A 23,046-nucleotide genomic window follows, 5' to 3' on the forward strand; every position below is an offset into this window, starting at 1 on the left:
TCCTCCTCCATTTCCTCCATCTGCCCGGCTGGAGCTAGGATCAGCTGCTGTGTCTCTCCGCTGGCTGCCGCCTCCTCCACTCCAGCCTGTTCTTCTTTCTGGGTGCCACCAGACTCCGTTTCCCTGCTGTCCGGGTGGACCTTACTGGTCTTTGGGGGTCCACGGCTCACATTGCCACCTCCAGCCATCTGTGCGTAAGTGGGGCCCCCATGTCTTGGGCAGGTCTTATACATGTGGCCCACCTCTCCGCACAGGTTGCAGCTCATTTCTTCCTGACAGTCCTTAGTCAAGTGACCCTCCTGTTTGCAGTTCCTGCAGATGGTCACTTTGCAATCCGCCGCCACGTGTCCCGACTTCCCGCAGGTTCGGCACACTTTCGGCTGCCCTGCATATGTCAGGTAACCTCTGCTCCCTCCGATTGCGAAGCTCGAGGGTGGGTGGAGGATGTTCCCACTGTCATCGGCCCTCAGAGTTACCCTGACCTGCCGCTTACTGGTCCAGATCCCAAAGGGGTCGATCACATCAGTGGCTTCTCCCTCAACTTGGACGTACCTTCCCAGGAAGGTCAGGATATCAGCTGCTGGAACGTAGGGGTTGTACATATGGATTGTAACAACCCGATTCCTCTGTGCAGGAAGCACACACAATGGGGTCACCGACAAGATGGAAAACAGCGGCTCCCCTTCCTTCTCCTTGAAGACCTTCAGGAGACAATCTCATTGGGTGGCAGACAGACCCGATGTGCTGAATAAGCTCCCTCTGCTCCTATCCACTGGGACTCACTGATGGGACGGAGTGATTGTGAAAAGTGAGAATGGTGATGGGTGTGAAAACAAAGATGCCGCAATGTATTTGCATTTTTATTGTTTCACAAAGGCATTGAGCGGCACAGTGACTCATTGGTTAGCACTGCTGCCTCTCAGCACCAGGGACCCAAGGTTCCACCCTCAAGCAACTGTCTGTGTGGAGTTTACACATTCTCCCTGTGTCTGCGTGGGCTTCCTCTGAGTGCTCCAGTTTCCTCCCACAGTCCAAGGATATGCAGGTTATGTTGCATTGTCGATGGGAAATTGTCCCTAGCGTCCAGGGATGTGCAGGTAGCTGGGTTAGCCATGGGAAATGAGGGATTACAGAGCTAAGGTAAGAAGGGGTGTATGGGTAAGATGCTCTTCTAGGGGTCAGTGTGAATTCAATGGGCTGAATGGCTTACTTTCACACAGTAGGGATTCTAAAATGGATGACTGAAGGTTGAAATTTTATGAATCATGTGGCATTTTTCAAACACCTGAGACCAACATAAACAATGGGTAATTACAACTGCAATATCAACCAGGTTGGCACCCCTTCAGAGGGGTAATGATACAACCAGATGGAGCAGAATGTATAAAGATTAAATCACTTGGCTACAATCAGTGAAGATTTACAAGTTGTTAGTTGTCAACTGATTGCTGCTAACAGAAATGGTTGGAGAATATTTTGGGGGCAAGGAGGGAATATTCAGCTCAGTGATCTGGATTATTTCCTTAAATATACCAGGAACCTTTTTTTAAAGAATACTTGGAGCAGAATTCCTCTTCCTCGTATCTTTACTGGACAAGAACTGAAGGATGTTATTTGATGAGCACTGTGGTCCTATATTAACTGGCTCCCTCACAAAAGGAGACTGTAATTATAGTCCGATTTGATTGAGTGGAGCATGTTTTGGTGCTTTGAATCCAGAGACCTTACACTGAGCTCAGAGTGACCCATGAGGTCACACAAGTTCTCAGGAAGTCGATTCCAGTCAAGTGAGTTCACACCCAGCCCAGTCTGGAACTGTACTAGAGTTGAGGGTCCCTTTCCTACAAGCCCTGACGAGTCAGCGATTGTTACTAGTACAAAGCAGTATTGTCTGCTATGAAGACAGCCTCATACAGAAGTTGCTGATCAGTAATGTTATGACTACGTTGATGCACCTCCAAAAAGGTATAGCATCTTGTCTATACCACCCAGTTCTCAATTGATCTATTCCCATTTGGGATATATGTCACCATACTTATCCTATCCATGTAGTTATTGGAGTGTTCAAAATGACAGTTATATTCCCCTCCACTACTATCTCCCAGTAGTCCATTCCAGACTCTGCATCGTCACGCCTCTACATCTCTCCCTCTAACCTTATGCCCTGTCATTTTAGCCTCCCCTACTGAGGGGGAAGAAAACTCCCTCAATTTCACACCTACAGGAAACTGGAGGGTAGAACACAAGCAATCCAAATGCAGAAACTGCTAACAGGGTCAACACTGGAAAAGCCATGAGCACATTTGAACTTTGCACATCAATGCTCCAAAAGACAGACTGGACATAAAGCAAGCAGTTCTATGGAGGGCATGCCCAGTCAAATGGGAACAGCAGTGGGACTGGTCTAAGTGAGGACTTGCCAGGAAGCCAGTGTTGCCAAGTTCCCTCAAAAAGCCTACATGGAATAAATCTGATCACTTGTGCCATGACTAAGTTTATGGTTAGTCCTCCTGTTTGGAGAGGAAAAGATTTATAAACCTAGTGTTAGTGCTTCACAATATGTCTCAGCTAATGGCTAACATTACACCCTCCCAAGAGAATTAACCCAAACTGGATTGAAGCCATCTGAATAGCAAGCTCTCAGGATAAACTGATCCTATTTATTGTGGTAATGGGTTTTCCACAACAGGTTACATCTCATCATACCTCTTCACAACTGACAGACATTCATCCAAATGAGTCAACAAAAGAGTACAATATTGAGCAGTTTATTTACACTTGGCATATTTCACAATAGAGGGCAGGTCACTTCTTAAGACAAGTAACCTTACTCTGCACACATCTCCCATTAATACCAAAAGTTACACAGCTTGTTCCTTGCAGTCAGTTCAGTCACTCTCCCCCAGGGTGAGCCTGTCAAACAGGTACTCTCCCAGGCCATTCTCAGGGGCTCCCAGTCTCTTCAGGTTGGTGATGTGATCTCCCAGCTTCTTGATCATCTTCACTTGCTCATCCAAGTAGTGCCTCTCCAGGAAGTCACACAGCTTCAAGGCAAAGAGGGGAACTGATTAGGTCAAGATCAAATGCACCTTCCCATCCCACCCCCAAGAAGAAAAATCCCATTATTACAGGAGTGTGGACAGTTTAGAGGCGCTTCAGCAGTTTGGGACATCACTAAAGAGTTCAGATCTTGGCAACACCAGAAGCTTGGTCCACTCCCATACAACACCCTCCACGAGAAGGAGAGAGCGTGAGAGCAGGAATGGGATTGATTTTTGATTTGTCATTCCATTTATTAAAGTGAGAAGCAAAATGTGAAAAATATCAAGAACTCACATGAGGGTCAGTGCGGCAAGAGGAGAGTTTGTGCAGATCCAGCAGACTCTGGTTCACATCCTTCTCCATCTGCAGAGCTCTCTGCATTGCCTCCAGACCATTGCCCCACTCATCCTGCTCTGGCTTCTGGAGGGGAGAGAAAAGTAGGGGCTTCACATTCTACATTAAATTTAGAGAACTGTGGTATCAGCGTTACCATAAAAACCATAGATGCTGATATGGAGCATTTTAAATGTCAGGATTAGTGTCCATCTACAATAAACACCAAACCTTGACATCCTGCAGGAGGACTCGGCCTCCACGTTTATTCTGGAATGCCATCAGTTTCTCAGCGTGTTCCTGTTCCTCATGGGACTGCTCCTTGAAGAACTCAGCAAAGTGACGCAGGGCAACATCATCCCGGTCAAAGTAAGAGGACTGGGGGAAGGAGAGAAAAAAAAAAATCATCAAGTGTCATCTCAAGCTCCAAAAGCAATTCAAGATTTTCAATTGAAATAGTTTTCAAATAGTCAGGCAATTTCTAACAGCCCTCTAGTTCTGGACTCTGACCCCAGGGAAAAGACTTGGGGTGTTTATCCTGTCCATGCCCCTCAATTTTGTAAACCTATATAAGGTCACCCCTCAGCCTCTGACACTCCAGGGAAAACAGCCCCAGCCTGTTCAGCCTCTCCTATACCTGAAATCCTCCTACCCTGGCAACATCCTTGTAAATCTTTTCTGAACCCTTTCAAGTTTCAGAACATCTTTCCCGCTAGGAAGGAGACCAGAATTGCACACAATATTCCAACAGTGGCCTAACCCATGTCCTGTACAGCCACAACATGACCCTCCAACTCCTGTACTCTGACCAATAAATGAAAGCATACCAAATGCCTTCTTCACTATCCTAGTTACTTGCAACTCCACTTTCAAGGAGCTATGAACCTGCACTCCAAGGTCTCTGTTCAGCAACACTCCCCAGGACCTTACCATTAAGTGGCGAAGTCCTGCTGAGATTTGCTTTCCCAAAATGCAGCACCACATTGATCTGAATGAAACTCCATCTGCCACTTAGCCCATTTGATCGAGATCCTGTCGTAGTCTGAGGTAACCCTCTTTGCTGTCTACTACAGCTCCAATTTTCAAGTCATCTGCAAACTTACTAACTGTACCTCTTATGCACTCATCCAAATCATTTATACAAATGAAAGATATAGTGGACCCAGCACCAATCCTTGTGGCATTCCACTGGTCACAGGCCTCCAGTTTGAAAAACAACCCTCCACCACCCTCTGTCTTCTATCTGTGAGCCAGTTCAGTATCCAAATGGCTACTTTTCCCTGTACCCCATGAGATCTAAGCTAGATTCAGCTCTGGTTCTTCAGAAGAGCTTTAGTGAAGCTAAAGCTTACGTTTCAAGCCAAGAATTTAGGTTTAGCTTGTGTCTGAGTATGTAGTACATCCTGCTTTCAATGGATTAAACCAAAGTGCCCTATGCTCCTTAGAAGAGATTTTCCATAACAGGATAGATCTCTCCAGTATCTGGCCCATCATGGAGAGAGACTGTCTGACATGGTAGGGTTTACTGCCAGATACTCTTTCAAACATTACCACTGACTGGACTGCATCAGGGAAAGAAACAAAAAGGTACCTAAACTGATTCCAGAACAAGTAGTTGAGATACTGTCAAATACCATTGAGCCAGTTATTATACACATTTTCCATTCCACTAATGAAAACAGTGATCATTGCTGTGAATGAAGTCTCAACATCAGAAGGTTGAGAGCTTAACATTCAAAAGGGAGGGAACAATACTAAGGAGGATCTGCCAGACTACAGCAATAAATAGGGCCATGGTTTGATACAAAAAACCCAAGTAAAATTCAGCAACATTCAGATACACTTCTGGAGTAGGTAGTACTAGAACCTAGGCCTCTAGGTTCAGAGGCAGGGACACTACCACTGTACCACAAAAAACCCACACTACACCATAAATAACAATGGAGAGCAGCTGCTGTAGGAGTTGTTCACTCAAAGGTTATTCCATGTTTAAAATCACCAGAACATTGCAGAATCCATTTTACCAATACATTAAATCAACAAAAGTCCAACTCTTCAGGTTTCAGTCTCAAGCCCACAAGCCTCACCATGGAGAGGTAAACATAGGAGGAATAGAGCTCCAGGTTGATCTGCTTGTTAACAGCATCCTCACAGTCCTTGTGATAGTTCTGACACACTTGGGAGGCCATCTTCACTATTCCTACTCACTATCACTAAAACTAAATTCATTTCTCCCACTAGTTGTTGTATTTATCCTCCTGGGACACCTTGCACTCAACCAGGGCGTGGCAGCACCAATGAAGATTGACAATCATTGACATCCGTTCAGGAATTTCCAATCAATCCATGCACCAATGAACACAATAGGGAGGACTGTGGGGGAGGAGCTGAGACCGAGAGCCAATCAGAGATCTGGAAGATAGACAGGTTTGAGAGATGAAATTTAATGATATCATTGCTCTTGGAGTAATACATTCTGTGCAAACCCAAATGAGCTGGATGTAACTGAATGATAAATGAAGTCTCTAGTCGTTGGAAACACGATATTAACCTTCTCTCCACCTTTACTAAACATTTGAATGTGTCCCAGAATTTGACCTGACAAATTAAATGCTAAGTATTTATTTTTGTTGGCTTCAAAATGGACCAAATTTCAAATGTTCATTCATTAAAGGGACACAGGCATCGCGAGCTTGTCCAACATTTATTGCCTGTCCCTGGTTGCCCTTCTGAAGGTGATGGTGAACAGCCTTCTTGAACCGAAGCAGTCAATTGACTTAGCTACACCCACAGGACTGTAAGGGAGGGGGATCCAGGATTTTGACCCAGTGACACTGAAGAAACATCAATATATTTCCAAGTCAGGATGGTGAGTGACTTGGAGGGAACTTCCTTGTACTTATATATGGTATTGGTCGTATGTTTGGAAGGTTCAGACTCAGGTCCGGGAGAGAATTACTCTCGTACATCTCGTGGATAGTACACACAGCTGCCACTGAGTGTCAGTGGAAGGGGGAGTGAATATTTGTGGATATGGTGCTAATCCAGTGGGCTGCTTTGTCCTGGATGGTGTTGAGCTTCTTGTATGTTGTTGGATATGTACTCATTCAGGTAGGTAGGGAGTATTCCATCTCTTGCTGCAGGATCCCTCTCCTCACTGAATTTACATGACCAGTCCCGTTCATATTCTGGTCAATGGTAATCCCAGGATATTGATCGTGGGGGATCGAGTCACAGTAATGTTGTTGAATGTCATGGGGTAATGGTTAGATTCTCCCTCGGAGCGTCTACATGAGTCTGGCAGAATCTGTGGAAGGAAGGATAGAGTTAATGTTGAGTCCAAAGACTGAGTCAAAATGTGACTCAAATTATTAACTCTGTTTCTCCAAAGAGGCTGGCAGCTCTGCTGAGATTCTTCAGCAATTTCTGCTGTGGTTCCAGATTTCCATGTTCTGCAGGATTTTGCTTTTTGTTTTATTGAAGTGGTTGAAGACCAAGGTGAGGTGGAGATATGTTCCCTTTGGTTAAATGCAGTGTTAGATAGGCCTGATAGAGTGGCTTTGATTCACATCTGGAGCCACCAATAACATCTCACTGAGACACCTCTGTGGGCTCAGTTGATGTGTCTGACCAGAAACTGTATTCATGTATTTACACTCGTTCTGGTCAAAAACGATCAAAATGTATTGATATCCAGTGGTCACAAAGACCTTATCCAAATGGATGGACATCACATGATCACTCAATGATCACCAGAGACTTTGAAAAATGCCTTTGGGTCCTGGCTCTTGGGGTAACTATTGACTGATCCTTTATGTGAAATAATGTTGAATTTAGTATCCCTAATTTAGTAGGGAGCAGTGTTGGGGATAGATGCAAAACAAAATCAAGGTGGTGAAAAACAAACACCTACAGATGATTTTCTTCACAATGACAGAATTGAAATAGGACTGTAAATATCTTTGAGTTACAAGGATATTGCTATTTCGTTTCATTGCCATTCCCACCAAAATCCTAATATTCTATTTTATGGGATGTGGGTAATAGCTAGGCCAGTATTTACCCCATCCCTCGAGCCAATCATATTGCTGTAGGTGAGTCTGGAGTCACGTGTAGGCCAGCTCAGGTAAGGACAGCAGATTTCTTTCCCTGAAGAACATTTGTGTACCAGGTCGGGATTCTCCCTGACAATGGACAACAGCTTCATGGTCACAGAAGGTGGTACTGGAAAAGCACAGCAGGTCAGGCAGCATCCGAGGAGCAGGGGAATTGATTTTTGATGTATGAACCCTCCATCAGGATGAAAGGCTGATACCCAAAATGTTGAATTGAGGGCCGATGGGCCTATACTGTGCTGTAATGTTCTCCTACCCCCCCCAGATGCTGCCTGACCTGCTGTGCTTTTCCAGCACCACACTTTCTGACTCTGCTTCCCCACTTTCTCCTAACAGCTCCATGGTCCTCTTTAGACAGGATTCCAGATGTTTACTGAATACAAATTGTACCAGCTGAAATGGCTGGATTTGAAACCCCCCACCCCACCAGGTCTCATGCTAATGGCACTAGTTCGTCACCTTTCCTGCCTTTGACACTGGATAACTACAGTCAACATTTCAATCCACATATACAGAATGATGAAAGAAAGGGAGATAGGTGGAAGGTACATCTAGTGATCAAGTACTGCAAAGCACCTAAATACAAAGATAACATGATGGGAAACACCTACTATTGGCTTGCCAAACTGACTGAAGAGAAAAATATTTGGATGTGGAGGAGGGTGAAGGTGAAGCATTTACCTCGGTCCTCATTACTTCCTTTTGTGCATTAAATTCACTCACTGTCCCCCTCTAAATTGGTTAATAGAGCACAGTTCCACACACTTCTCTCACACCACAATGTTAACCTGGCTGATGTTGAATGTTAACTGTCTATGTTCTACAGAGGTTTAGAAAGAGTTTGTTTGAAATAATGAACCTTATAGCAGAGTTGAGAATTATCTAAGCGCCGTCACCCTTGGGCATTCCTCACTGCCTGTGTGCAGGGTTAAACTTACCCAGTGAGTCGAATGCAGTGAGAGAGGGCCTAGCTCTATCACCTGTTAAGGCTACTGCAACATTCTATAGATTCACAAAGCTTTCTGGTTCCTCTCTAGATTTTGGAGAGCTGAAACCAGGAAGGGTCTGAAGTGGACAAAACAAATTCCAACCTTACAGATTAGGCCATAATATTGGCAGGACAGTATCCTCAACTCTTCTCACACAGCTTAATGAGCTAGAGATAAGCAAGGGCTAGAGGCTGAAGAACATCAGCAAGTTTAATACAGGTGCAACTTCAGAGGAAAAAACCTAACTAAAATTTGCTCCAATTAGTAATGCAAGGAGTGGAAAAGCTAGTTTTTCATTAAAATATCAGCTTTTGTAGTTATTTTTTTAATCTAACTGGTGATTTTTGGATAGTGTTAGGAAAATTATTCCCAGCGGCAATGGCTGATGCAGAGCTGCTCCGGAAGGAGTTGGTAAAACTCCTCTTGAAGATCAGAATCTGGTAGAGTGCCCATCTCCCACTGTACTGGGGAAAACATTTACTCCATTAAACCCAGGTCTGTACTTGGCCTGAGACCCACACCACATCCTATTTGCTGTGGGGGTGGAACTTACATAGAGACAGGGATTAACTAGTGATCTGGATCAAGACATCCTGACAGCAAGTCACAGCACAGACCTGTATATAGTTTGACCCAGTAGTCAACAAACCAATCCAACAGTAAGCAGTTTATTTACAGTTGGTACATTCCATGATCAAGCCCAGGACAGTGAGCTACTTCTACAAGCTTCAGATTCTATAGATCTCATTCATAGAATAAAAAAGATGACTTGCTCCCTGCAGTCAGTTCAGTCACTCTCCCCCAGGGTGAGCCTGTCAAACAGGTACTCTCCCAGGCCATTCTCAGGGGCTCCCAGTCTCTTCAGGTTGGTGATGTGATCTCCCAGCTTCTTGATCATCTTCACTTGCTCATCCAAGTAGTGCCTCTCCAGGAAGTCACACAGCTTCAAGGGAAAGAGGGGAACTGATTATGTTAAGATCAAACATACTCTTCTCCACCAAGACTGGTATTCCCCCCAATATGGAGAGTGGACAATTGAGGAAGTGGAGGCTAGTACAATTGCAACATTTAAAGGCATTTGGAGGAGTTTATGAAAGGAAGGGTTTGGAGGGATATGGGCTGGGTGCTGGCAGGTGGGACTAGATGGAATTGGGAGATCAGCATGGACAGGTTGGACCAAAGGGTTTGTTTCCATGCTGTACATCTCTAGGACTCGACAGTTAAGGGATGTCACAGATTGCTTAACAGCCTTGAAAAAGTGCTCAGATCATGATTACAACAGAAGCTTGGTCCACTCCCAGACTAGACTCACTAGAGTTTAGATACAATCTCAGAGGCTGAAGGGCCAAGTGTCTTATCCATTTAACCTAAGAGCCCAGACATAAATACATCAGGAACTCACATGAGGGTCCGTGTGGTCAGAGGAGAGTTTGTGCAGATCCAGCAGACTCTGGTTCACATCCTTCTCCATCTGCAGAGCTCTCTGCATTGCCTCCAGACCATTGCCCCACTCATCCTGCTCTGGCTTCTGGGAGGAAGCAAAAAACATGGTGGTCACTTTCTTACAAGTAGTGTCCAATCCAGTAAAAGGTGGTCACAAGGAGGAAGGAGGGCTTAACAAGGCACAAGTATAAACAAATTGGGTTAAGCCACTTCAAATCCATATTAAGTGAAGTTATTTCTAACCAAGTAGAATAGAAACAAAATTAATCTAACCTTGACATCCTGCAGGAGGACTCGGCCTCCACGTTTATTCTGGAATGCCATCAGTTTCTCAGCGTCTTCCCGTTCCTCATGGGACTGCTCCTTGAAGAACTCAGCAAAGTGACGCAGGGCAACATCATCCCGGTCAAAGTAACAGAACTGGAGGAGGAAAGAAATCAAGTGTCACTTAAAGCTCCGAAAGCAATGCGAGATCTTCAATTAATAGACAATTTGTAACAGCATACAACTTAGTTCCCGGCTAAAGCAGTTAGCTAGATTCAGCTCTTGTTATTCAGCTGAATTTTATTGAAGCTAAACATCCCATACCAAGCTAAACCTGAAATCTTATGTCAGGTTATGTAGTACATCCTGCTTTCACTGAATTGAACCAAAGTGCCCTCCTCACAGTGGAGGAGATTTTTCAGAACAGGGTCGATCTCTCCAGTATCTGGCCCATCATGGAGAGAGACTGTCTGACATGGTAGGGTTTACAGCCAGATACTCTTTCAAACATTACCAGTGGCTGGACTGCATCAGGGAAAGGAACAAAAAAAAAGGTACTCCAATTGATTCCAGAACAAGCAGTTGAGATACTGTCAAATACCATTGACCAAGTTATTATACACATTTTCCATTCCACTAATAAAACAGTGATCATTGCTGTGAATGAAGTCTCAACATCAGAAGGTTGAGAGCTTAACATTCAAAAGGGAGGGAACAATACTAAGGAGGATCTGCCAGACTACAGCAGTGACACTAGAGGGTGACTGTCTGGCAATAAGTAGGGCCATGGTTTGATACAAAAACCCAAGTATAATTCCACAACATTCAGACACACCTCTGGAGTAGGTAGTACTAGAACCTAGGCCTCTTGGTTCCAAGGTAGGGACAGTACCACAAGAAACTCACTACATCTTAATAACCATAGAGAGCAGCTGCTGTAGGAGTTGTTCACTCAAAAAGTTATTCCATGTTTAAAGTCACCAGAACATTGCACAATCCATTTTACCAATACAATCAACAAAAGTCTTCAGGTGTCACTCTCAAGTCCACAAGCCTCACCATGGAGAGGTAAACATAGGAGGAATAGAGCTCCAGGTTGATCTGCTTGTTAACAGCATCCTCACAGTCCCTGTGGTAGTTCTGACGCACTTGAGCGGCCATCTTCTCTATTCCAACTCACTTTCACCAAGACAATGCTAGAACAAAAACTCTCGCCCACTAGTTGTTGTATTTATCTTCCTGGGACACCCTGCACTCAACCAGGGCGTGGCAGCGCCAATGAAGATTGACAATCCCTGACAGCCGCTCAGGAATTTCCAATCAATCCTGGCACCAATGAACACAACAGGGAGGACTGTGAGGGAGGAGCAGAGACCCAAAGCCAGTCAGAGATCTGGAAGATGGATAGGTTTAAGAGATGAAACTTAATGATATCATTACTTATGGAGTAATCGAGTCTGTGCACACTCCAAACTAACTGGATGCTTACAGTTGGATGTGACTGAATGACAAATGAAGTCTCTTGTGATTGGAAACACGATATTAACTTTCACTCCACCTTTTCTAAACATTTGAATGTGTTCCCGCAAATTAAATGCTAAGTATTTATTTTTGTTGGCTTCAAATTGGACCAAATTTCAAATGTTCATTCATTAAAGGGACATGGGCATCGCGAGCTTGTCCAACATTTATTGCCTGTCCCTGGTTGCCCTTCTGTCGGTGATGGTGAACTGCTTTCTTGAAAGAGCAGGAGTTTATTTCAAATAGTCAACATTCTGGCTGTGTTCAGCATTGTCCAAGCAGCCACTCTTGCAGGTTCTCACTGTGTACGGTTAAACTTCCCCAGTGAGTCTATTGCAGTAATTGTGGATTGGAGAGAGGGCTGAGGTCTATCACACGTTAAGACGACTGGGACATTCCACAGATTCACCAAGTTGTCAGATTACCTAATGTGGGAAAGCTCGAAAGTAGATAAAAAGTTCCAACATTGCAGCTCAGATCATAATATTAACAAGCCAATATCCTCAACACTTCAAGCACAGTGTAATGAGCGAGAGAGATAAGCTTCCAAGAAAACCAGCAAGTTTAAGACAGTTGTGATTTCAGAGAGAACTTACTGTGAAACCTGCTCTCATTGAGGATGTGAGGAGTGGGGGTAGGTGGTTGTGGATTTGAAAAACCGAAACACCTGAGGTTGTAATCTCACTAGCGATGGTTGGATAGTGTTAGCAAATATATTGCTGGTGGCACTGGTCCTTGTACTTATCTACTCGGGAAGAAGTTTGTAAAACATCTCTTGTTAGTACGAGTCTCCCACTGTACTGGAGAAAACACGTACTCGAGAAAACATGTACTCCATACACTCAGCTCTGTACTTGGTCTTATACCCACACCACATATTTGGTGTCAGATGAAGTAATTTGGACTGGATTTAATTACTGATCTGGATCAAGAGATCCTCTGATGCAAGTCACAGCTTAGACTGGTATACACAGTTTGACCAACGAGTCAGCAAAAACCAATCCAACAATGAGCAGTTTATTTACAGTTGGTACATTCCATAATCAAGCCCAGGACAGTGAGCTACTTCTACAGCCTCAGATTCTATAGATCTTCTCCATAGAATAAAGTGAAGACTTGCTCCCTGCAATCAGTTCAGTCACTCTCCCCCAGGGTGAGCCTGTCAAACAGGTACTCTCCCAGGCCATTCTCAGGGGCTCCCAGTCTCTTCAGGTTAGTGATGTGATCTCCCAGCTTCTTGATCATCTTCACTTGCTCATCCAAGTAGTGCCTCTCCAGGAAGTCACACAGCTGGAAGGGAAAGAGAAAATCTGATTATGGTCAAGATCAACTTGACTTTTCTCCAAGAATGATATTCCCCTCAATATGGAGAGTGGACAGTTAAGTGATGTGACAGATTGCTAAAGATCCTTGAGAAAGTGCTCAGATCTGGGCTACACCAGAAGCGTGGTCTACTCCCATACTGCACTCATTTACATAGAAATCAGAGGCTAAAGGACCAAAATGACTTCTCCATTTAGGACAAGAATCCTGACATAAATACATCAGGAACTCACATGAGGGTCCATATGGTCAGAGGAGAGTTTGTGCAGATCCAGCAGACTCTGGTTCACATCCTTCTCCATCTGCAGAGCTCTCTGCATTGCCTCCAGACCATTGCCCCACTCATCCTGCTCTGGCTTCTGGAGGAAGCAAAAAAATATAGTGGTCACTTTCTTACAAGTGGTCTCCAATCCAGTAAAAAGGTGGTCACAAGAAAGAAGAGGGCTTAACAAGGCACAAGTGTAAACCAATTGGGTTAAGCCACTTCAAATCCATTTTAAGAAAAGTTGTTTCTAACAATAGAAAAGCTAATAAACCCAACCTTGACATCCTGCAGGAGGACTCTGCCTCCACGTTTATTCTGGAATTCCATCAGTTTCTCAGCGTGTTCCCGTTCCTCATGGGACTGCTCCTTGAAGAACTCAGCAAAGTGACGCAGGGCAACATCATCCCGGTCAAAGTAACAGAACTGGAGGGGAAAAAAAAAGTGTAAAACAAGTCCTATCACATTTAAAACTATAATATGCAATTCTGTTTCAGAAGTTAAAAAGCCAAAATAGTTAAGATTTTGTTATTTAAAAGCTTGATGGGCAGGTAGCTCTTAGACAAGCAAAAATGTTTAAAGATTAATTTTAAGATTGAAATTGTTAGAATATACCACCCCTTGCCCTCAGGATAAGGGATTTCTTGCCACTCCATTTCTGTGGAGTGTGGAACTGACTCCAAGAGAACAGGCATCAAGGAGACAGTTTACTGTCAGAAACTGACCAATGTTTCTTTCACTAGTGGACCTTGTTCCTGACTACACATTCTAGTATCCCAGAAAAATAAAGTTACATTAGACCCACATTGCTATCTTCAGCTCAAGACAATAACCATTAGTGAGGACATATACAACATTGCACCAGCTAGGGTCACCTAATAATAACCACTGTATAAAGTTACTGGCCAGTTAACCTTGTTGTCTGGTTGTTTAGTTACATAGGAAGTAGCTGATCTAGTCCAGCATTAAACCCCCACAGAAGACAGCTGCTGCACAGAGCAGGCATTGCTCAATGTTAACTTCAACAAGAAATCCTTCACTACTCAAAATGGTATCCCTCCCAGTAATAGAGTATGGCATAAAGCAATTTCATTAAACTGGAGAAACTCCAACTTCTTCAAACACAGAGACAGGGAGAACCAGCCTCACCATGGAGAGGTAAACATAGGAGGAACAGAGCTCCAAGTTGATCTGCTTGTTGACAGCATCCTCACAGTCCTTGTGGTAGTTCTGACACACTTGGGAGGCCATCATCACTAATACCACACACTATCCCCTAAACAACTGTAGAACTAAATCTCACTCCCACAAGCTCTTCTATTTATCCTTCTGGGATATCCTGCACCCAACAGGAAGTGGCAGCACCAATGATGATTGATGATCCCCAATAGCCTATCAGGAATCACCATGCATATAAGTATCAATGAACAAAGGAGGAGGGGTTAGGTGAGGGGCCATAACCCAGAGCCAATCAGAGATTTGGGAATCAATCTTCACGTCATTGCTTATAGATTAATAGATCCTGAACAAACTCCTAACTTTCTATTGGTCTATGGATGGATAAGAATGATTTTGAACAATCTGACCTAAACTGATTCTTCTGCTTTATGGTACAGTGTCTCTGAGGTTTCACACAATGACATCTGGTTCCGTTACAGATGGGATCAGTTCTGGATGAAGTGATGAGATGTGCTCCCTTGGATTAACTTTTGTTTCAGGTGCACCAGACAGAGTGACTGATTCACATCTGGAACCGTTGGTTATGTGACAGGCTGGTGCCTCTGGGCAGAGATACCGCCAACAGACACAATTGATGCACACGAACAGAAAATGTATCTGGGTGTTGACACCTGTTCTGGTCAAAAAGGATCTGAGATACAATGAATATTCAGTGGGGGCTTTGTCCAACTGATGGACATCACATGGCCACTCAATGGACACCCAGGTAGCCACTGGAGGCTCTGATGATTGGCTGCCTTCAAGGACAGCAGGTAAGAGGCAAGTCAGATGGACTGGTGACAAGTATTTCAAAGGGAATGGAGTATAAAATGAGGAGCATCCTGCTGTAACTGCACAAGGCTCTAGTCAGATCACAGGAGAAAGTGAGGACTGCAGATGCTGGAAAAATGCAGCAGGCCAGGCAGCATCTGAGGAGCAGATGAATAGATGTTTTGGGCAAAATCCCAAAAAGGCTTATGAAGGCCTCGATGAAGCCTGATTGAAGGGCTCATGGTCGAAACGTTGATTCTCCTTCTTCTCGGATGCTGCCTGAGCTGCTGTGCTTTTCCAGCACCACACTGTTGACTTGAGCCAGACCACAGTTGGAGTACTGGGAACAGGTTTGACCCCTGATCTAAAGAAGGGTTGGAGGCAGTCCAGAGAAGGTTCACTAGGCTGATCCTATGGAAGGACTCTCTCATGAAGAGCAGTTGAGTATGTCAGAATAATGAGAAAAGACATTACCTGTAACATGTGTTTCTTCGGGAGGTTGACAGGTTGGATGCAGAGAGGTTGGTTCCCCTTGTGAGAGTGACCAGGACCAGAGAGCATCATCTCAGAGTAAGACATCACCCGTTGAAGACAGATAAGGTGAAATTTCTCCCAATCCCTTCTGAATCTATGGAATTCTTTCTTGCAGAGGGCTGTTAAGGATGGGTTGGGATAGGTTTTTAAGTTTGTAATGATCACAGTTTATGGAGACAACCAAGGATATAGAGATGAGGATTATCAGATCAGCGAGAATCTCATTGGGTGACAGACAGACCCAATGGACTGAATAAGCTCCCTCTGCTCCTATCCACTGGGACTCACTGATGGGACGGAGTGATTGTGAAAAGTGAGAATGGGGATGGGTGTGAAAACAAAGATGCCGCAATGTATTTGCATTTTTATTGTTTCACAAAGGCATTGAGCAGCATAGTGACTCATCGGTTAGCACTGCTGCCTCACAGCACCAGGGGCCCAAGGTTCCACCCTCAAGCAACTGTCTGTGTGGAGTTTACACATTCTCCCTGTGTCTGCGTGGGCTTCCTCTGGGTGCTCCAGTTTCCTCCCGCAGTCCAAGGATGTGCACGTTATGTTGCATTGTCGATGGGGAAATTGTCCCTAGCATCCACGGATGTGCAGGTAGCTGGGTTAGCCATGGGAAATGAGAGATTTCAGAGATAAGGTAAGAAGGGGTGTTTGGGTAAGATGCTCATCGCGGGGTCAGTGTGAATTCAATGGGCTGAATGGCTTACTTTCACACTGTAGGGATTCTAAGATGGATGACTGAAGATTGAAATTTTATGAATCATGTGGCATTTTTCAAACACCTGAGACCAACATAAACAATGGGTAATTACAACTGCAATATCAACCAGGTTGGCACCCATTCAGAGGGGTAATGATCCAACCAGATGGAGCAGAATGTATAAAGATTAAATCATTTGGCTACAATCAGTGAAGATTTACAAGTTGTTAGTTGACAACTGATTGCTGCCAACAGAAATGGTTGGAGAATATTTTGGGGGCAAGAAGGGAATATTCAGCTCCGTGATCTGGATTATTTCCTTAAATATACAAGGAACCTTCTTTTTGGAATTCCTGGAGCAGAATTCCTCTTCCTAATATCTTTACTGGAGAAGAACTGAAGGATGTTATTTGATGAGCACTGTGGTCCTATATTAATTGGCTCCCTCACAAAAGGAGACAGTAATTATAGTCCGATTTGATTGTATGGAGCATGTTTTGGTGCTTTGAATCCAGAGACCTTACACTGAGCTCTGAGTGACCAATGAGGTCACAAGTTCTCAGGAAGTCTATTCCAGTCAAGTGAGTTCACACCCAGCCCAGTCTGGAACTGTTGTAATGGGTCCCTTTCCTACAAGCCCTGATGAGTCAGCGATTGTTACTAGTACAAACCAACATTGTCTGCTATGAAGACAGCCTCATACAGAAGTTGCAGATCAGTAACATTATGACTATGTTGTTGCACCTCCAAAGGTATAGCATCTTGTCTATACCACCCAGTTCTCAAGTAAACTACTCCCATTTGGGATTTATGTCACCATACTTATCCTACCCATGCAGTTATTGGAGTGTTTAAAATGACAGTTGTATTCCCCTCCACTATCTCAGCAGTCCATTCCAGAGACTGCACCCTCTGGCCTCTACATCTCTCCCTCTAACCTTATGCCCTGTCATTTTAGCCTCCCCTACTGAGGGGGCAAAAAACTCCTTCAATTACACTCCTATAGAACACTCGAGGGGTTGCTTGTGTTCTGCCAAATGCAGAAACTGCTAACAGGGTCAACACTGGAAAAGCAATGAACACATTTGAACTTCGCACATCAGTGCTCCAAAAGACAGATTGGACAGAAAGCAAGCAGTTCTATGGAGGGCATGCCCAGTGAAATGGCAACAGCAGTGGGACTGGTCTAAGTGAGGACTTGCCATGAAGCCAGTGTTGCCAAGCACCCTCAAAAACCCTACATGGAATAAATCTGATCACTTGTGCCATGACTAAGTTTATGGCCATTCCTCCTGTTTGGAGAGGAGGAGATTTATAAACCCAGTGTCAGTGCTTCTCAACATGTCTCAGCCAATGGCTAACATTACACCCTCCCAAGAGAATTAACCCAAACTGGATTGAAGCCATCTGAAGAGCAAGCTCTCAGGATAAACCGTTCCTGTTTATTGTGGTAATGGGTTTTCCACAACAGGTTACATCCCATCATACTTCTTCACAACTGACAGACATTCATCCAAACAAGTCAACAAAAGAATACAATATTGAGCAGTTTATTTACACTTGGCATATTTCACAATAGAGGACAGGTCACATCTTAAGAAAAGTAACCTTACTCTGCACACATCTCCCATTAATACCAAAAGTTACACAGCTTGTTCCCTGCAGTCAGTTCAGTCACTCTCCCCCAGGGTGAGCCTGTCAAACAGGTACTCTCCCAGGCCATTCTCAGGGGCTCCCAGTCTCTTCAGGTTGGTGATGTGATCTCCCAGCTTCTTGATCATCTTCACTTGCTCATCCAAGTAGTGCCTCTCCAGGAAGTCACACAGCTGGAAGGCAAAGAGGGGAACTGATTAGGTCAAGATCAAATGCACCTTCCCATCCCACCCCCAAGAAGAAAAATATTCCCATTAATACAGGAGTGTGGACAGTTAAGTGATGTCCCAAACTGCTGAAGAGCCTCTAAAGAATTCAGGTCTTGGCAACACCAGAAGCTTCAACAGAGGGGAGTTTGGTCCACTCCTATACAACACCCTCCATGAGAAGGAGAGAGAGTGAGCGCAGGAGTGGGATCGATTTTTGATTTGTCATTCCATTTATTAAAGTGAGAAGCAAAATGTTAAAAATATCAAGAACTCACATGAGGGTCAGTGTGGCCAGAGGAGAGTTTGTGCAGATCCAGCAGACTCTGGTTCACATCCTTCTCCATCTGCAGAGCTCTCTGCATTGCCTCCAGACCATTGCCCCACTCATCCTGCTCTGGCTTCTGGAGGGGAGAGAAAGGTCAGGGCTTCACATTCTTCACTAAATTTAGAGAACTGTGGTATCAGAGTTACCATAAAGACCATAGATGCTGATATGAAGCATTTTAAATCAGAATTACTGTCCATCTGCAATAAACACCAAACCCAACCTTGACATCCTGCAGGAGGACACGGCCTCCACGTTTATTCTGGAATGCCATCAGTTTCTCAGCGTGTTCCCGTTCCTCATGGGACTGCTCCTTGAAGAACTCAGCAAAGTGACGCAGGGCAACATCATCCCGGTCAAAGTCAGAGGACTGGGGGAAGGAGAGAAAAATCAAGTGTCATCACAATCTCCAAAAGCAATTCAAGATTTTCAATTGAAATAGTTTTGAAATAGTCAGGCAATTTTCTAACAGCCCTCTAGTTCTGGACTCCGACCCCAGGGAAAAGACTTTGCCTGTTTATCCTGTCCATGCCCCTCAATTTTGTAAACCTGAGGTCACCCCTCAGCCTCCGATGCTCCAGGGAAAACAGTCCCAGCTGCTCAGCCTCTCCCTATAGCTCAAATCCTCCAACCCTGGCAACATCCTTGTAAATCTTTTCTGAACCCTTTCAAGTTTCACATCATTTTCCCCGATTGGAAGGAGACCAGAATTGCACACAATATTCCAACAGTGGCCTAACCCAGGTCCTGTACAGCCACAACATGACCTTCCAACTCTTGTACTCTGACCAATAAATGAAAGGAGACCAAATGCCTTCTTCACTATCCTAGTTACCTGCAACTCACTTTCAAGGAGCTATGAACCTGCACTCCAAGGTCTCTGTTCAGCAACACTCCCCAGGACCTTACCATTAAGTGGCTAAGTCCTGCTGAGATTTGCTTTCCCAAAATGCAGCACCACATTGATCTGAATTAAACTCCATCTGCCACTTAGCAGCCCATTTGGTCCAGGTCCTGTTGTAATCTGAGGTAACCCTCTTTGCTGTCTACTACACCTCCAATTTTCAAGTCATCTGCAAACGTACTAACCATACCTCTTATGTGCTCATCCAAATTATTTATACAAACGAAAAATAGTGGACCCAGCACCAATCCTTGTGGCACTCCACTTGTCACAGGCCTCCAGTTTGAAAAACAACCCTCCACCACCCTCTGTCTTCTATCTGTGAGCCAGTTCAGTATCCAAATGGCTACTTGTCCCTGTACTCCATGAGATCAAGCTAGAGTCAGGTCTGGTTCTTCAGCTGAGCTTCGTTGAAGCTAAACATTAGGTTTCATGCCAAGAATTTAGGTTTAGCTTGTGTCTGAGTATGTAATACATCCTGCTTTCAATGGATTGAACCAAAGTGCCCTACGCTCCTTAGAAGAAGAGATTTTTCAGAACAGGGTCGATCTCTCCAGTATCTGGCCCATCATGGAGAGAGACTGTCTGACATGGTAGCGTTTACTGCCAGATGCTCTTTCAAACATTACCACTGACTGTACTGCATCAGGGAAAGATACAAAAAGGTACTTCAACTGATTCCAGAACAAGCAGTTGAGATACAGTCAAATACCATTGACCAAAGTTATTATACACCATTTTCCATTCCACTAATGAAAAACAGTGATCATTGCTGTGAATGAAGTCTCAACATCAGAAGGTTGAGAGCTTAACATTCCAAAGGGAGGGAACAATACTAAGGAGGATCTGCCAGACTACAGCAGTGACACTAGAGTGTGACCTTCTGGCAATAAGTAGGGCCATGGTTTGATACAAAAAACCCAAGTATAATTCAGCAACATTCAGATACACCTCTGGAGTAGGTAGTACTAGAACCTTGGCCTCTTGGTTCAGAGGCAGGGACACTACCACTGTACCACAAAAAACCCACACTACACCTTAAATAACCGTGGAGAGCAGCTGCTGTAGGAGTTGTTCACTCAAAAGTTATTCCATGTTTAAAATCACTAGAACATTGCACAATCCATTTTACCAATACATTAAATCAACAAAAGTCCAACTCTTCAGGTTTCAGTCTCAAGTCCACAAGCCTCACCATGGAGAGGTAAACATAGGAGGAATAGAGCTCCAGGTTGATCTGCTTGTTAACAGCATCCTCACAGTCCTTGTGGTAGTTCTGACACACTTGGGAGGCCATCTTCACTATTCCTGCTCACTCTCACTAAAACTAATCTTCCTCCCCTCACCCAATTGTTGTATTTATCCTCCTGGGACACCCTGCACTCAACCAGGGCGTGGCAGCACCAATGAAGATTGACAATCCCTGACAGCCGCTCAGGAATTTCCAATCAATCCAGGCACCAATGAACACAATAGGGAGGACTGTGAGGGAGGAGCAGAGACCCAGAGCCAATCAGAGATCTGGAAGATAGACAGGTTTGAGAGATGAAATTTAATGATATCATTGCTCTTGGAGTAATACATTCTGTGCAAACTCCAAATGAGCTGGATGTAACTGAATGACAAATGAAGTCTCTTGTCGTTGGAAACACGATATTAACCTTCTCTTCACCTTTACTAAACATTTGAATGTGTCCCAGAATTTGACCTGACAAATTAAATGCTAAGTATTTATTTTTGTTGGCTTCAAAATGGACCAAATTTCAAATGTTCATTCATTAAAGGGACACGGGCATCGCAAGCTTGTCCAACATTTATTGCCTGTCCCTGGTTGCCCTTCTGAAGGTGATGGTGAACTGCCTTCTTGAACCGAAGCAGTCAATTGACTTAGCTACACCCACAGGACTGTTAGGGAGGGGGCTGCAGGATTTTGACCCAGTGACACTGAAGAAACGCCAATGTATTTCCAAGTCAGGATGGTGAGTGACTTGGAGGGAACTTCCTTGTCCTTATATATGGTATCGGTTGTGTGTTTGGAAGGTGCAGACTCAGGACCCTGAGAGAATTACTCTAGTGCATCTTGTGGATAGTACACACAGTTGCCACTGAGTGTCAGTGGAAGGGAGAGTGAATATTTGTGGATGTGTTGCTAATCAAGTGTGCTGCTTTGTCCTGGATGGTATTGAGCTTCTTGTTTGTTGTTGGAGATGTACTCATTGAGGTAAGTAGGGAGTATTGCATCTCTTGCTGCAGGATCCCTCGCCTCACTGAATTTACATGACCAGTCCCGTTCATATTCTGTTCAATGGTAATCCCAGGATATTGATCGTGGAGGATTGAGTCACAGTAATGTTGTTGAATGTCATGGGGTAATGGTTAGATTCTCCCTACATGAGTCTGGCAGAATCTGTGGAAGGAAGCACAGAGTTAATGTTGAGTCCAAAGACTGAGTCAAAATGTGACTCAAATGATTAACTCTGTTTCTCTCTCCAAAGAGGCCGGCAGCTCTGCTGAGATTCTTCAGCAATTTCTGCTGTGGTTCCAGATTTCCATGTTCTGCAGGATTTTGCTTTTTGTTTTATTGAAGTGGTTGAAGACCAAGGTGAGGTGGAGATTTGTTCCCTTTGGTTAAATGCAGTGTTAGATAGGCCTGACAGAGTGGCTTTGATTCACATCTGGAGCCACCAATAACATCTCACTGAGACACCTCTGTGGGCTCAGTTGATGAGTCTGACCAGAAACTGTATTCATGTATTTATTCTGGTCAAAAACAATCCAAAACGTATTGATATCCAGCGGTCACAAAGACCTTATCCAAATGGATAGACATCACATGATCACTCAATGATCAACAGAGATTTTGTAAAATGCCTTTGGGTACTGGCTCTAGGGGTAACTATTGACTGATCCTTTATCTAAAATAATGTTGAATTTAGTATCCCCAATTTAGTAGGGAGCAGTGTTGGGGATAGATTCAAAACAAAATCAAGGTGGTGAAAAACAAACTCCTACACATGATTTTCTTCACAATGACAGAGTTGAAATAGGACTGTAAATATCTTTGAGAGTTACAAGGATATTGCTATTTCGTTTCATTGCCATTCCCACCAAAATCCTAATATTCTATTCTATGGTATGTGGGTAATGGCCAGGCCAGCATTTACCCCATCCCTCGAGCCAATCATATTGCGGTAGGTAAGTCTGGAGTCCCATCTATGCCAGCTCAGATAAGGACAGCAGATTTCTTTCCGTGAAGAACATTTGTGTACCAGGTTGGGATTCTCCCTGACAATGGACAACAGCTTCCTGGTCACAGAAGGTGGTGCTAGAAAAACACAGCAGGTCAGGCAGCATTCGAGGAGCTGGGGAATTGATGTTTGGGGTATGGGCCCTCCATCAGGATGAAAGGCTGATACCTGAAACGTTGACTT

The 23,046-nt window shown here is 44.2% G+C and overlaps 4 protein-coding genes across 4 annotated transcripts; all 4 read right to left on the reverse strand.

The window, feature by feature from the left end:
• Positions 1-2,885: 2,885 nt before the first annotated feature.
• Positions 2,886-3,657, reverse strand: LOC140488979 (ferritin, higher subunit-like). Its single transcript, XM_072588208.1, has 3 exons — positions 3,607-3,657; positions 3,337-3,462; positions 2,886-3,044 (listed from the first exon to the last, which is right to left on the reverse strand). Exons 1-3 carry the CDS (start codon positions 3,655-3,657, stop codon positions 2,889-2,891), a joined length of 333 nt encoding a protein of 110 aa, XP_072444309.1. The 3' UTR covers positions 2,886-2,888.
• A 5,603-nt stretch (positions 3,658-9,260) lies between these two features.
• LOC140488980 (ferritin, higher subunit-like) lies at positions 9,261-11,347 on the reverse strand. The gene is made up of 4 exons (XM_072588209.1): positions 11,246-11,347; positions 10,196-10,342; positions 9,882-10,007; positions 9,261-9,422 (listed from the first exon to the last, which is right to left on the reverse strand). The coding sequence occupies exons 1-4, from the start codon at positions 11,345-11,347 to the stop codon at positions 9,267-9,269; spliced, it is 531 nt and encodes a 176-aa protein (XP_072444310.1). The 3' UTR covers positions 9,261-9,266.
• A 1,494-nt stretch (positions 11,348-12,841) lies between these two features.
• Positions 12,842-14,546, reverse strand: LOC140489087 (ferritin heavy chain A-like). Its single transcript, XM_072588327.1, has 4 exons — positions 14,442-14,546; positions 13,572-13,718; positions 13,264-13,389; positions 12,842-12,997 (listed from the first exon to the last, which is right to left on the reverse strand). Exons 1-4 carry the CDS (start codon positions 14,544-14,546, stop codon positions 12,842-12,844), a joined length of 534 nt encoding a protein of 177 aa, XP_072444428.1.
• A 2,003-nt stretch (positions 14,547-16,549) lies between these two features.
• On the reverse strand, positions 16,550-20,912 carry LOC140489088 (ferritin, heavy subunit-like). Its single transcript, XM_072588328.1, has 4 exons — positions 20,811-20,912; positions 18,935-19,081; positions 18,662-18,787; positions 16,550-16,606 (listed from the first exon to the last, which is right to left on the reverse strand). Exons 1-4 carry the CDS (start codon positions 20,910-20,912, stop codon positions 16,550-16,552), a joined length of 432 nt encoding a protein of 143 aa, XP_072444429.1.
• Positions 20,913-23,046: the final 2,134 nt, after the last annotated feature.

This window comes from Chiloscyllium punctatum, chromosome 18, assembly GCF_047496795.1.
Source record: "Chiloscyllium punctatum isolate Juve2018m chromosome 18, sChiPun1.3, whole genome shotgun sequence".
In the NCBI taxonomy this organism is placed as follows: domain Eukaryota; kingdom Metazoa; phylum Chordata; class Chondrichthyes; order Orectolobiformes; family Hemiscylliidae; genus Chiloscyllium; species Chiloscyllium punctatum.

Coding starts and splice junctions, on each gene's coding strand:
- LOC140488979 (XM_072588208.1), bottom strand. CDS start 3,657: ATGGCATTCCAGAATAAACGTGGAGGCCGAGTCCTCCTGCAGGATGTC. Junction 3,463..3,606: donor TCCTCCTGCAGGATGTCAAG/GTTTGGTGTTTA, acceptor TCTCCCCTCCAG/AAGCCAGAGCAGGATGAGTG. Junction 3,045..3,336: donor CTTGCCGCACTGACCCTCAT/GTGAGTTCTTGA, acceptor TTTGCCTTGAAG/CTGTGTGACTTCCTGGAGAG.
- LOC140488980 (XM_072588209.1), bottom strand. CDS start 11,347: ATGGCCGCTCAAGTGCGTCAGAACTACCACAGGGACTGTGAGGATGCT. Junction 10,343..11,245: donor CCTATGTTTACCTCTCCATG/GTGAGGCTTGTG, acceptor TTCCTCCTCCAG/TTCTGTTACTTTGACCGGGA. Junction 10,008..10,195: donor TCCTCCTGCAGGATGTCAAG/GTTAGATTAATT, acceptor GCTTCCTCCCAG/AAGCCAGAGCAGGATGAGTG.
- LOC140489087 (XM_072588327.1), bottom strand. CDS start 14,546: ATGATGGCCTCCCAAGTGTGTCAGAACTACCACAAGGACTGTGAGGAT. Junction 13,719..14,441: donor CCTATGTTTACCTCTCCATG/GTGAGGCTGGTT, acceptor TTTCCCCTCCAG/TTCTGTTACTTTGACCGGGA. Junction 13,390..13,571: donor TCCTCCTGCAGGATGTCAAG/GTTGGGTTTATT, acceptor TGCTTCCTCCAG/AAGCCAGAGCAGGATGAGTG.
- LOC140489088 (XM_072588328.1), bottom strand. CDS start 20,912: ATGGCCTCCCAAGTGTGTCAGAACTACCACAAGGACTGTGAGGATGCT. Junction 19,082..20,810: donor CCTATGTTTACCTCTCCATG/GTGAGGCTTGTG, acceptor TCCTTCCCCCAG/TCCTCTGACTTTGACCGGGA. Junction 18,788..18,934: donor TCCTCCTGCAGGATGTCAAG/GTTGGGTTTGGT, acceptor TCTCCCCTCCAG/AAGCCAGAGCAGGATGAGTG.